General features: G+C 43.7%; 1 protein-coding gene across 1 annotated transcript in view; it reads left to right on the top strand.

Annotated features, from left to right (window-relative positions):
• Positions 1 to 10,766, top strand: part of LOC121002868 (macrophage mannose receptor 1-like) — a 92,753-nt gene extending 81,987 nt beyond the window's left edge. Inside the window, exons 24-30 of the mRNA XM_040434497.1 lie at positions 1,159 to 1,394; positions 3,703 to 3,868; positions 5,796 to 5,945; positions 7,399 to 7,515; positions 7,734 to 7,901; positions 8,067 to 8,102; positions 9,816 to 10,766. Coding sequence (XP_040290431.1) covers positions 1,159 to 1,394; positions 3,703 to 3,868; positions 5,796 to 5,945; positions 7,399 to 7,515; positions 7,734 to 7,901; positions 8,067 to 8,102; positions 9,816 to 10,057 — 1,115 coding nt within the window. The 3' untranslated portion in view covers positions 10,058 to 10,766. The remainder of the gene's footprint in view (positions 1 to 1,158; positions 1,395 to 3,702; positions 3,869 to 5,795; positions 5,946 to 7,398; positions 7,516 to 7,733; positions 7,902 to 8,066; positions 8,103 to 9,815) is intronic.
• Positions 10,767 to 12,946: the final 2,180 nt, after the last annotated feature.

Below are 12,946 nucleotides of genomic sequence, written 5' to 3'. Positions count from 1 at the left end.
CTCCTGCTTCCTCTGACAGATCCAATATCTCCTTCTTGATTGATAGGACCGTGTGAGATGACTATGCAGGAACATGTGCTGCAAGCAGCGTTCAGGTGTCCGCTCACTGAGCGGAGCGGAGGCTGAGCGCTGGCAGGCGGATGCATTCTCAGTGGATCCGCCTCCACTGAGAATGCATTGGGGCCGGACGGCTGCGCTCAGGACCGCTCGTGAGCCCCTTCAAACGGAGCTCACGAGCGGACACCTGAACGCAGGTGTGAAAGTAGCCTTAGTTGCTCATTTGCTTACAAATAAAAATATTTTTTCTCCAGAATGAAGCAACAGATTGCTAAGTGTCAGGTATCATTACATTCAACTGGAAGCATAGGCATTGTACTTGGTTTAACAGTGAACTTCTTTGGTGACAGGTTGTGACTAGGGAGTGACACAGCTAATGCAATATGTCCATCAGTGATGCCTTTTTCTTCCATGGAGAAAAACAGCAAACCCAATTAACAGGGATAAAAAGAGTGGCTTGCTCTACACCACTAGAAAGTTACAGTTGTGGACTGGGGTACAGTTGACCCCAAGAGAAAATTATTCTAAGGGTCCTCATTCAGTCATACAGAACAAGCATATGGTACTTTTAATTAAATTGTAAAGTATTCAGGGAACTCTCCCAACAATGTACAGAAAGAACCACCAGCAGTCTTCTACAGGCAACATCAGACTGGCTCACAAGATTACCAGAGGATACTCCGATGGGCCCCGGTTGTGATACCATAGTGGGCCCTAAAGATCCAGAAAAAACAAAAAAATTTAGAGCTGCCTTTGGAGCCAGTAACTTGCCACTAGGGTGTGTTTCTTCGAATCAAAATCTTTTAGACTTTTTTGTTGATATGGGGGGTTGGGCCCCAAGAATAATTTCCTCTGGTGGGCCCAAAGAACCCCAGTCCGACCCTGCCTATGAGGGAAGGTTTCTTCTTCTGACCCTTATGGGCCATGTTGTGGTTGGGCCCCATTATTGTGTTAGGGTCTGGCTTTGTGGGAGGATTCTCTGCAGCAATGGAGGGCCAATCCAACCAAGGCATTACTGAAGCCGCTGTATGATATTTTATTTCTAGCGTGTAATTATTCTTGGTCTTTGTTTAACCCTTCTTGATCTTTTATCTTATTTAGACCAGGATAGACCAGCAGCTCCAACTACAGCTTCAACCTCTAACCAGTTTAAATATAGAGAAGCCAGTTACAAGTTTATTAAAACCAAGATGAAGTGGGATGAAGCACGGAGGGTGTGCAAGAATTCGGATGCCGAACTAGTCAGCATTTTAGATGAATACACCACATCTTTCCTAAAGCTTCACATAGCTAAACATAAGGGACCTTTCTGGATCGGCTTGACCAGTTCCAACAAGGTGTGTATAAAATGAAGTTGCATATCACTAACATATCCCTCAGCGCCATACAGAAATTGCCATCAATTACACCATTCCCTGCCCTCATTGGGGCTCACAAATCTAATTCCCCTATCTCAGGGGAAGCCAATACACTATAAACTATGTTTTTCATGTCTGGTAGAAAGTTAGAGAACCCTGGGAAAAAAATATGTAAACACAGGAAGAACCTACAAGCTACATGCAGATTTCCTAAGAATTTAACCAAGGACCCCAGCAGTGTAAGGGTACATGCATACTGTAACGGATCTCCTGGTACCCCGACCGGGTACCTCCGTCGATGGATGCTCCTAGTGCTTCCCGAGGACTCCAAGCACTCCACTTGACACTGTAAGCACTGCAGACCCCACGAACCGCCAAAGCTTGGTTGAGGTCTCACCGTCTCCTACCCACCCTGGACCTACAACAAGGCTTCAGGCTCCAGTGGGTGAACCTCTCTTCCTTCAGAGAGCAGGAACAAGTAACTGGAACAAGCTCTTACAAGAGCTAGTAGTTATAACCAGGGGAGTATAGCAAATCTTCAGCGTATAGCAATCCCCAGTGTCGAACAGTTACCCAAACAGCCTCAACATGATGAAGGGTAAAACTGGAACTCTTTATTGAACACACAGCATTGACTTATATACACATTTTGCAACAAGGTTACCACCCCCGTGGACCTGGTTGGGAACTGAGGACATGACATAGCAGCCAATCCTGTACAGTTTAAACACAAAAACTAACCCTATTCAACAAACACAATGGCATTGTCTGTGACGCAATTAACAAACACACTGGCATTGTCTTTGATGCAATCAACAATGAGCATGCAAACAGACATCTTCACCCCCTCCATAATTAATGAATGGGAAGAGGAGACACATGTAATGGGATTATCTCCTGAGTGCATCATATGGTGATCTACTCATCTACGAGTCGGCTGCCATTATAATCAACCATCTTAATCCCATCACCAACTCAATCAGTGGGAGTCTCAGTGCAGAGTTAACCCTTTTTGTGTCGCTGAATCCACACCACGCCCCTCCAATGGGCCATAGGAAATATGTGGCATATAAATTACATACATAAATCAGGGTTCATAGTTCCTTGTAACACCAAAAGGTCTCAGGGGGTCTCCACAGTTCTCGGTCCATAGTCTGCAGGAAGGAGGCTGGCCCTCAGGCTTCTCCAGCAGCCCCAGTGACAGTTCAGTCCGTCACACATACGTTAAGGATTTATGCATGGACAATCCACACTGAAATCCGCAGGTGTTCGCAGGGAAATCTGTGCATCTGCATCAATTGGTGCGGATTTACATACGGATTTGCATGCAGATTTTACTTAGTGAATGGAGAAAATCTGGTCCTGAAAAATAAATTAAATTGACATGCTGCGGATCTTAAAATCTGCACCGCAGTTCAAACTCTGCACAGAATTTTTTTTGTGTACATGAGAATTTCAAATTCCCATAGAATACAATGTGCATGACCTACGGTGCGGATTTTCCACACCCAAATCCGCGCAGAAAATCCGAAGGCAATCCTGATCGCGTGAATTTAGCCTAAAGCAACTATACTAACCACTGAGTCGCCCTGTCAGAACCAATGTAAAATACAGAAAAGAGGACCACACTGGCAACATTTCCAAATTCTATCAGATTCAGCTCCAACCTGTTGTACTTACCTGATAAAACAGGACTAAACTTTAAAGGGGTTTTCTGGTTTCCATCAACACCCTATAAAATAATTATTTATGAAGGTCGCTGTAATTCTGTAATGTGTTTCTATTACCTTTATTGCTCCTATCTCCCGTTCTGGGCAGCTCCATGCAGCTTTCCTATTTCCTGTGATGTTATGTCCATAGTGATAGGGCAGTGTCTATGAGACTGGCTGGGTGGGAGGAGCTTTAAACTAGCTGGGCGTTGTTATGGGCGGTGCTGGGGGTGTGGCAGAGAAAGGAGAAGTGCATCATGGGTTTGGTTGGATACAGCAACAGGAAGTGCTACATACAGGGTGAAAACAAACCAGAGGGATTGGTTTACATGGTGAAAACGGGTCAGGAGGGAGAATTCTACACAAAAAAAAAAGCATGGAGAAGACATACATAGGCTAAGCAACTACATGACCAGATCTGTTAAATACCACAGTAATCTCAGAAAACCCCTTTAAATCTTCAAGATCTTTAATATCTAAAGCCACTATAAATCACAGTCCGTGTGCATTTTAACATTTGCGTGTACTGTTTCTTCCATTCATTAGTAATAACATGTATCTACTGAATATTGTCCTAGACTAATGACATGTACCGCTGGATTGATAACTGGAAGCTTCGCTACACAAAATGGGCAGCCGGGGAACCGAAGAGGAAAAATTCCTGCATTTATATAGACATTGACGGACAATGGAAGACATCGTCTTGTAATGAGGATTATTGGGCCATCTGCAAACAGTCAAGTGGTAAGATGAAGCCAGACTTGACGTGAGGAATCAGCTAGAAGCTTTAGACGTTGGGAAGATGAAAGACTTCCTTATAAATTACAACAAAGGCAAACTCTGGTCTTCTCAGAATGTAACTTTTAGGGCTCATGCACACGAATGTATTATTTTTCCGTGTCTGTTAAGTTTTTTTTGTAGCCCGTATGTGGAACCATTCACTTCAATGGGGCAACAAAAAAATGAAAATGATTCTGTGTGCATTCCATTTCCGTATGTCCACATGGTCTGTCACGTAGTGATGTGGGAGGAAACACGACACCGACAACAGGAGGGAAGGGAAAAGGAACTAGGCCTCAAAGCTAGGGAAAGAGAAACAGTCACCACCTATGGAAACCCTAATACTAGCCCTGACTCCGATCTGTATGAACAGACCTTGAGTGTAGGAATGTTCATACACTGGAACCTAAGACCCTGGAAACCCTGAATAGCCCTGGAGTAGTGTCTGGGCTTGAGATGGCCTGTTCCTTCCAATATGAAAGAACCAGCATCTCCCTGAGGCCCAGTCACAAAAGACAGAGGGGAAACAACCAAATATAAAAGGGAAGTAACACTTAACTTCTGAAGTAAATGGACGAGCAGGAACTCAGGACCAATAAATACATACGGTCATGTGCATGAGCTCTTAGGGCTCATGCACACGAACATATTTTTGTCCATGTTCATTCCATTTTGTTTGCGGCCCGTATGCGGAACCATTAATTTCCCAAAAAAAAGGAAATGACTCTGTGTGCAAGTCCGTTCCATAAACAAATAAAACATGTCCTATTCTTTTCAGTTTTGCGGACAAGGGCGGGCATTTTTACAATGCATCCACAAAAACGACGGATGTAACACCGACGTCATCAGTTTTTTTGCGGATCTGTGTTTTGCCCTTAAAGGGAGTCTGTCACCAGCAATCTCTCTATCAAGCTGTTTTCATAGACACATTGCTTTTCTACACCTGAATAAAAATTTCTCTTTTGTTGATGTGGCTCCGTTCTCGAGTTATAGCTCTCCCTAATATGCAAATTAGGAATTTGGTGCAACAAGGGCATCACCGTTGCTCTGGTTGCAACAAAACTCCACTCTTCTCTGTGGCCAAACTCTACCTGGCTTCTTTGATTCACAAGGCCAGACATTGGAAAAGCAGCTCCTGGATTTTTCTTGGAGCCCATTTGTTCTATGCACAACCTGGCTCCAGTGTTGTCCTGGTTGTAAATTCCTGTTTATTTTCTGCACTGATGATAGAGAGGGCAGGAATAGAGAGGGCTATGCAGCTAGAAGTGTACAGCTGCATAGTTCTCTCTCTAATCAAACAGAATGATTCAGGAGCAATCTGCCTGATTATTACAGGGAGAGTCAGCATTAGTCTGGTGAGGTGGCTTCCATGTAGATTTTGACTTTTCCATTTAAAAGGTCAGTTTTGGTCTATAGATAACCTTTATACCATGTCCTTCAAGGCTATCATAGGACAAGAAGTTAGGCTACTTTCACACTAGTGTTTTTGCTGGATCCGGCAGGGTTCAGCAAAAAACGCTTCCGTTACTGATAATACAACCGTCTGCATCCATTATGAGCGGATCCGGTTGTATTATCTTTAACATTGCCAAGACGGATCCGTCAATAACTCCATTGAAATTCAATGGGGGACGTCCCAGGATGGAAAGCAAACTACATGTTGCTGTTTGCTCTTCGTTATGGGAACGAAACTAAATGGAACGTAATGCATTTTGGAGCATTCCCTTCTGTTCAGTTCAGTTTTGCCCCCATTGACAATGAATGGGAACAAAACTGAAGCGGATCTCAATACCGGAAAACTAAAATGCTAGTGTGAAAGTAGCCTAATACTTACATAAAATGTGGAATTTCTATCCACAGAGTCAAATTGTGTTAATTTCATTTCTTTAAGTTATTGCTCCCACTGAACCACCTCAACAACCTGGAACATGTCCAGAATCAGGTGGAAAGACTTGGATACCCTTCCGTGGCCATTGCTATCTTATTGAATCAGCAAACACTAGAAATTGGGCTCAATCATCTATGGAATGTCTTCGAAATGGTGAGTTCTAGGAATATTTATTTGGTGCACTCATATGCAACCCTAGAGGAAATTGTGCCTTTGTATGCACAATTACAGGCATAGGAAAATTGCCTGGAGGACGGGAAGGGAAATATAAAGTTTTTTGGGGGTTACTGTAGTGTTCTGCTAAAGTATCATATATCGATCTAAGGATCTGGTGCTTATGGGCATATCATCATAAACATCCCAGTGATTTTCATAGGAACTGTGTAGCTCTTCACTTGGTAGTGGTGCTACAAGGGATTTGAATACTTGCTGCTATGTTCCCCACTTATTTCAGTGAGATATCCTGTGACGAACATATTGTTTGTACTTTTACAAAAAGCAGTTATCTTAAACAACTTTATTTTCTTTTTTGTCCCAAGGCTTACTGGAGACAAGGTGGCCCAACTGGGTTGCTAAGGCTTTGGCATTGTTTTAAACATGGGAGTAGAATCTAAAGAATTGTGTTCTTCACCTTAGAACCCGTTGAGGATGTATAGACCTCCCAACAGGGATTCCACGGGTTGGAGTAGTCTCCATTACCAATGGCTGATGTGTAGATAGACAGAGGAGGCTGAGGTGAGGGCAGGCAGAGTTCAAGTACTCTTGTAGATGGGCAGAAGGTCAGGATGGGCGGCGGATTGGAATTCAAGATTAAAAGACCATCTGAGTCAACAGCATATGTGCATGTGTGAGGCATCAGCAGTAAAACAGCCATGGCATTGAGTCAGATGCCAAGCACTGAGGCCCCAAGAAGGAAAGCAGCAGGGGAGATCAAGACACCAGGCACAGGGCCCCAGAAAGCAGCAAAGAAGAACAGGATGCCATGCAGGGAGGCCTTAAAGGGGTTTTCCAAGGCCTATAATGCCCCCCCTCCTGGGCCCCTCACAGAGGTTGCTTTCTGCCCGGCACCTGCATCGCTTCTGAAGCCGACACGGCTGCCGCTGCATTTCCTCTCGTGGGTCACTCGTGGGTGACGCTAGGGAGGCTCGTTCCCGTCGCAGCCTGCTTTTGGCTGCACCCCCCCGATGCCGTATGTTTTCATCCATGTTACGGGGAGATGCAGCGGCGGCCATGCCAGTATGAGAAGCGATGCGGGTGCTGGGGAGCGAGGTAAGTACAACCTCTGTGAGGGGCCCGGGCATATGGTGGGCATTATAGGCATTGGATAACCCCTTTAAGGTGGGGAGCACAACATAATGCCTAACTTATTTTGAGTTGACATTTTGGGAGCTTTTGGAACCAGTTACCATTTTCTATAGATGTATGGCCTCAACTTACACTATTATATTTATACCTTAAGTGTTACATATTAAATTCATATTCTACTGTATCTTGGATAAGTTGTGAGCCTCGTTGCTGTTTTATGTAAATCTGGACCAACAGAGAAATCTCATACAAGCCAGATCATACATTTATATTTAATATCAAAACCCTTTGAATTTTACAGGTGCCAATTTAGTGTCAGTTGAAGATTCGATTGAGTCAGAATTCCTCTTCCATCATATCGAGCTGCTCACTGACAGAGTAAAGAGTTTTTGGATGGGACTGTACAGGAACGTGGAAGGTATAGTATCAAAGTTCTTGCTCAGTTTGATTTCTACCCAGTGGCCTACCTTTCATAGTTTATTACCCAGAATTTCTGCTAATGCTTTCAATGTTTTGAAGTCTAGACAGGTCTTTGGGAGATGCAAGAAGAACATCTCTGAGCCTCAGTTCTAACCTGAGCTGATCCAAACTGCTTTTGCTTCTTGCTAATGATGAAATATTTGTGTTCATTTCTAGCAAAATGGCTTTGGTTGGACAATACACCCATAGACTTTGTGAACTGGAATACAGGAGAACCCTCTGAACACTCAGATGAGGACTGCGTGGAAATGTATGCCACAAAGGGATCATGGAATAACATTTACTGCTCCTCTTATAAAGGCTACATATGTAAGAGGTTAAAAAGTGAGTAACCATGTCCTTGGTGTGCTGGTTATGTTGTCTTCTTGTTGGGAATACCCCTTTAAATTACACAAAAAAGAACCATATACAAAGTAAAATACAAGATATCTGTTCTTGTGATATTATATTTATATCAGACTTATATTATGTTACATATTGTCTTTATAGTTCCACTGCCTACACAGAAGCCAATAGAGAAACCAGGTACAGTATATTCATCTATACAACATTTTAGTTACCATCTGTTTTGTATAGCAGAGCTACAATCACAGTTCTACAGGTTTTGGTGCTGCTTGTTCGGGGTCTACACAGACCTTGGTCTGGTGATTAATAGAATGGGATGTGTTGTCATTACACCATGCATCGTACAGCAATCTGACATTGAAAAAAAACTAAAAACGAAGTGACCCCCTGCATTCTAGGAGTTGACCTAGGCTGTTACGGGGCGTGCCCTATAATAAGGTTGTTGACTGTTTCTAATTACAATGAGCGGAATTGAGACTGCATCTCTGTACGGTGTATTGTGTTACTGTATCTGATAATGAACTATTGTATATGCTCCATGTGACTCAAGAGATCTTATTCTACTTGGAGACACCAACCCTGGTTGACCCTGTTGCCACACAGTAACGTAGAGTAAAGATATTTTGTTCACCTCATTCATACTGGCTCATGCCACCACAACCCTTTACATAGTTACAAAACTGGTTAGAAAAAAACTAAGTCTGTCTGCAGTGACCCAGAGCATCACTGCAAAGGGTTAATTTAAAGGAGTTGTCCAAGACTAAATCAGACCTCCAGACGTGACTGACCTGCAGTGGTGATACTTACCTGGTCCCCCTCGCTAGATTCAGTCTGTGTGTCTCCCGGGCCAGCATTCCGATCCTCTCTGCGCTGATATCAACATCCGTCAACGCGGGACACATGACCGCTACAGCCAATCACAGCCCGCAGCGGTGATCTGCTCCTCTTGCGTCAGATGTGAAAATCGAATTTTTATTCTAACAAATCATTTCACTCATCTATGCTGTGCACATCAATGGCACCGTACAGGGGTCCTCACTGGCTTTAAAAATTGCACCAAAAATGTGTATGGGCAGCCTTAGGCCCCATTCAGGGGGCCGTATGGCAGCCGTGCCCAGTTTCCCAATACATGGCACCGGCCATGTGAACTCCATGCTGCGGTGCGGAACCACTGACTTGAATGGGTCCGCGATCCGCAACATACTGCAACAGATAGGACATAGTACATGTCCTATCTTTTGTGGTGTAGAGGCATGGACCTGGAGGCCCACAGAAACACATGGAAGCCCTTCTGTGGGTCTGTGCCTCCACACCGCAAAAGATAGGACATGTTCTATCTTTTGCCATATGTTGCTGAATGCGGACCTGTTCAAGTCAATGGATCCACTCCGCAGCATGGAGTTGCTTGCGGTCTGCAAACAGGCATAGGCACGGCGGCCATAGGTTCGTCTGAAAGGGTCCTTAGAGTTGAAATGCCGTTTTGTTATGCAGTTTTTAAAGACAAAACCAGACATGAATCAATCATAAAGGGAGAGGAAGTATAAAGGACAGATATTATCTCACCTTTTTTAATCCACTTCTGATTTTTGGTTTAAAAAACTGCATCAAAAAACCTAAACGTGGAAACCCAGGCTTAAAGTTTGCTGCAATTGTGTAGTAGTCAAGTTAAAGACTGTTATAATATACTGCCTCCATATTTTCATATACCTAGCTATGGCTAGCCTGGTAATTAGATTACCAATCTATGGTTATCTTATTAGTATACCAGTCTATGGTGAGATGTGACCACCAGGAGAATACACGCCTTCCTGATCATGTATAAAGTTTGCCTTCACAATCTCTATATCATTTTTGTTGACAAAGCTAATTCTTTTTAAATCAATTTTTTTATAGCGGAAAACAAAGCAGACAAGCCGTCCCATGGCATAACCGGTGGTGTGGTTATTGTGGTGATACTCGTCATCGCAGGTAGCACCATAGCAGTTTACTATCTCTATAGGAGGAAACAGAACAAGACACAACCAGACCCCAGCTTCAACAACACGTTATACTTTGATGGTAACCGTGCGCCCTCATCACAGGATACAAACATCTTAGTGGAAAACATTGAGCAAAACGAACGCGCCTTTTCCTAATTCTCCATTAAAGAAATCACCTTGAATGTGCATTAGTTCTCAGGCAGTGACAGAAATGGTGAGATATAGGCTCCACTGTAACCAGAGTGGCAAGAAAAATCCATCCAAAGTAATAAAGTGGGTTCATGGTTTCCACCATGCCAGGTGGTCTTATACTGTTATGGCACCATTTATGTCATTGACGTCCTAAAAGGTAAACCAAAAATAATTGCCTGCCGCCGTCCTCTTAGCTAAATGACACAATTGATAAGCAGATGGCTGCACCCATTCTGTACATTTTGTAGTATGGAGTGGACCTAAGTTATTCATTGAAATCTTGACATTTCTAAAGGTGGTCTGAAATGGGGCAGGTTGGATTGAATCATTTTACTTATATTTAGTAAATTTGGCTTCTATCGATTTCTTTTCTGGTTCAATTTCACAATTTTTTTCTTTAAGGGGTTGTGCAGCATTTTTTATACCCCACAGAGTCCCTGGACTTACGGTGGGGATCTTACTTACCTGGTCCCCTCTGCTGGGTTCCGGCTCCATCACACCACCACTGGCTCTGAAGCTCCCGGGTATGCTTGCATCAACATCCTTGGGAATATGCAGTTTTCTAGGATTTGATCTTAGTGGCTGAGACTTATAGGCCAAGCCTGTGAGTCCGGGACACCCCCCCCCCCCCACTAATAGAGAAAGCCTGTGAGTCCTACTTCCTCCACCCACAGAAAAAGCGTGTGAGTCCTTCTTCCTCCACCACAGAGAAATCCTGAGTCCTACTTCCTCCACCCACAGAGAAAGCCTGTAAGTCCTACTTCCACTGCCAACAGAGAAAGCCTGTGAGTCTTACTTCCTCCACCCACAGAGAGAGCCTGTGAGTCCTACTTCCTCCACCCACAAAGAAATCCTGAGTCCTACTTCCTCCACCCACAGAGAAAGCCTGTGAGTCCTACTTCCTTCACCCACAGAGAAAGCCTGTGAGTCCTACTTCCTCCACCCACAGAGAAATCCTGAGTCCTACTTCCTCCGCCCACAGAGAAAGCCTGTGAGTCCTACTTCCTCCACCCACAGAGAAATCCTGAGTCCTACTTCCTCCACCCACAGAGAAAGCCTGTGACTCCTACTTCCTCCGCCCACAGAGAAAGCCTGTGAGTCTTACTTCCTCCGCCCACAGAGAAATCCTGAGTCCTACTTCTTCCACCCACAGAGAAATCCTGAGTCCTACTTCTTCCACCGACAGAGAAATCTTGTGAGTCCTACTTCCTCTTCCCACGAAGAAAGCCTGTGAGACTTCCTCGGTCCACTGAGAAAGTCTATGAGTCCCGCTTACCCCGTTCTCCCTATGATTGACAGCTCTCCGTCTTCCTCTACAAGTCTTGCAGCATTTGAATATAAAATGCTAAATTAACTGAAAACAACGTAACCCTGGGTTAAGCATTTCCTCTCCTATCCTATGCATATAAAGCATATAAGACCTAGCAAAGAGGTTTTACATGACAAGCATGTCATAATAGCCATAGCTGCTGCAAATATGTAAAGATCAGTGTCTCTCGTAGAAAGAATAGCAATAGCAGTTACTGATGCACTTACCCTATGAAGCTGAAACTTAAATATTTCAAGGGAATTGTGCATGTCCCCATGTACAATAGAACTGCTACTGTCCTCTGCTGTCCAATCTGTTTTAGAAATTACTTGTATTCCCCATGTAATAATTGTGGAGTATTTGTTGTTATGACTCTTTGTTGTGCCATTCTTCTACAAGGCCTTCTATAAGTTATAAATAAATTACCAGCAGTCTGCAGTAGAGGTCCATCTGGGTGTTACCAGTTGGGAGTGTGTCCCTGCACAATCTGACACTGTCCAATTAGTGTTGGCAGTGTTAGGCTGCGTTGGGACACACCTTCACCTGGTAACTCCCATCTGGACCTTAATTACAAACTGTTAGTAATTCATTTATAACTTCTAGAAGGAATAGTACATCGTAGAGTCATAAGAACAGATGCTTCAGAATGAGGAATGCAAGGAGTTACTAAAACAGACATGTCAGGAGAGGTGACAGATCAACAAACTTTGTAACATATCTTATCAGAGAAAATTGCCTTTATCCCCATCTTGCAGCATTCTTCCTTAACGCTCTGTCTCTTTAAATCATCTCTTTAGTGTCTCTGTCTCTCTGCACTTCTTCCCCCCTCCCCTTCCTTCTCCATAGTCTTCTATGGGAAGCATGTCATCTGATCTTCCAGTGAGCTGACAGCCACCTTATTAGTATAATAGGATAAAGCATTTTTCTCTGAGTTCTTATCTTCACTTAAACTATTGATTTGTGCAGCATTTGTTGAAATGACGGTCACAGTTTTATTTCTTTTCATGTAGTTGTAGTCACGCTGCCAGCTATAATTAATTCTATTGAAAATGAAATGAAGTTTGAAAAGAACTAGCTACTGTCAAGCTCCATGACCCAGCTTTAGTTTGTGGGCATAGCTTCATTCTAGAATGGCTTATTTCCCCTATTAACCAATCAGATTCCACCTTTCATTTATTAGAGCTCCTTTCGAAAATGAAAGGATCAATCTTATTCGTTGCTAGAGGCAACTAAGCCAGTTTCCCTTTGCACCAGTTTTGATAAATCTCCCCTTAGGCTTCCTTATTGTGGCTCTGATGTAGGAGAGGAGACTGTGAGTGACCTGGTGACAGAAGGAGATATCCCCACTAGAACTAGTATGGCTGACAATGTTAGCTGTTTATAATACTGGTGCCTTAAGTGACAGAGGGGCCTCCTCAGACTTTGGGGCCCAGGTGTGATTGTTGGGTTTATTCCCACCGACCGCATCCGTTTTTTGGCCCGCGTATCTCAGAACTGCAAAATACTGATGCGGTCCGAGCGCATCCTGCACTTTTTGCGGACCC

This window comes from Bufo bufo, chromosome 5 (genome assembly GCF_905171765.1).
Source record: "Bufo bufo chromosome 5, aBufBuf1.1, whole genome shotgun sequence".
Classification (NCBI taxonomy): Eukaryota; Metazoa; Chordata; class Amphibia; order Anura; family Bufonidae; genus Bufo; species Bufo bufo.
Note: the sequence above shows the minus strand (reverse complement) of the source record. Positions and strands in the feature narration are given on the sequence as shown.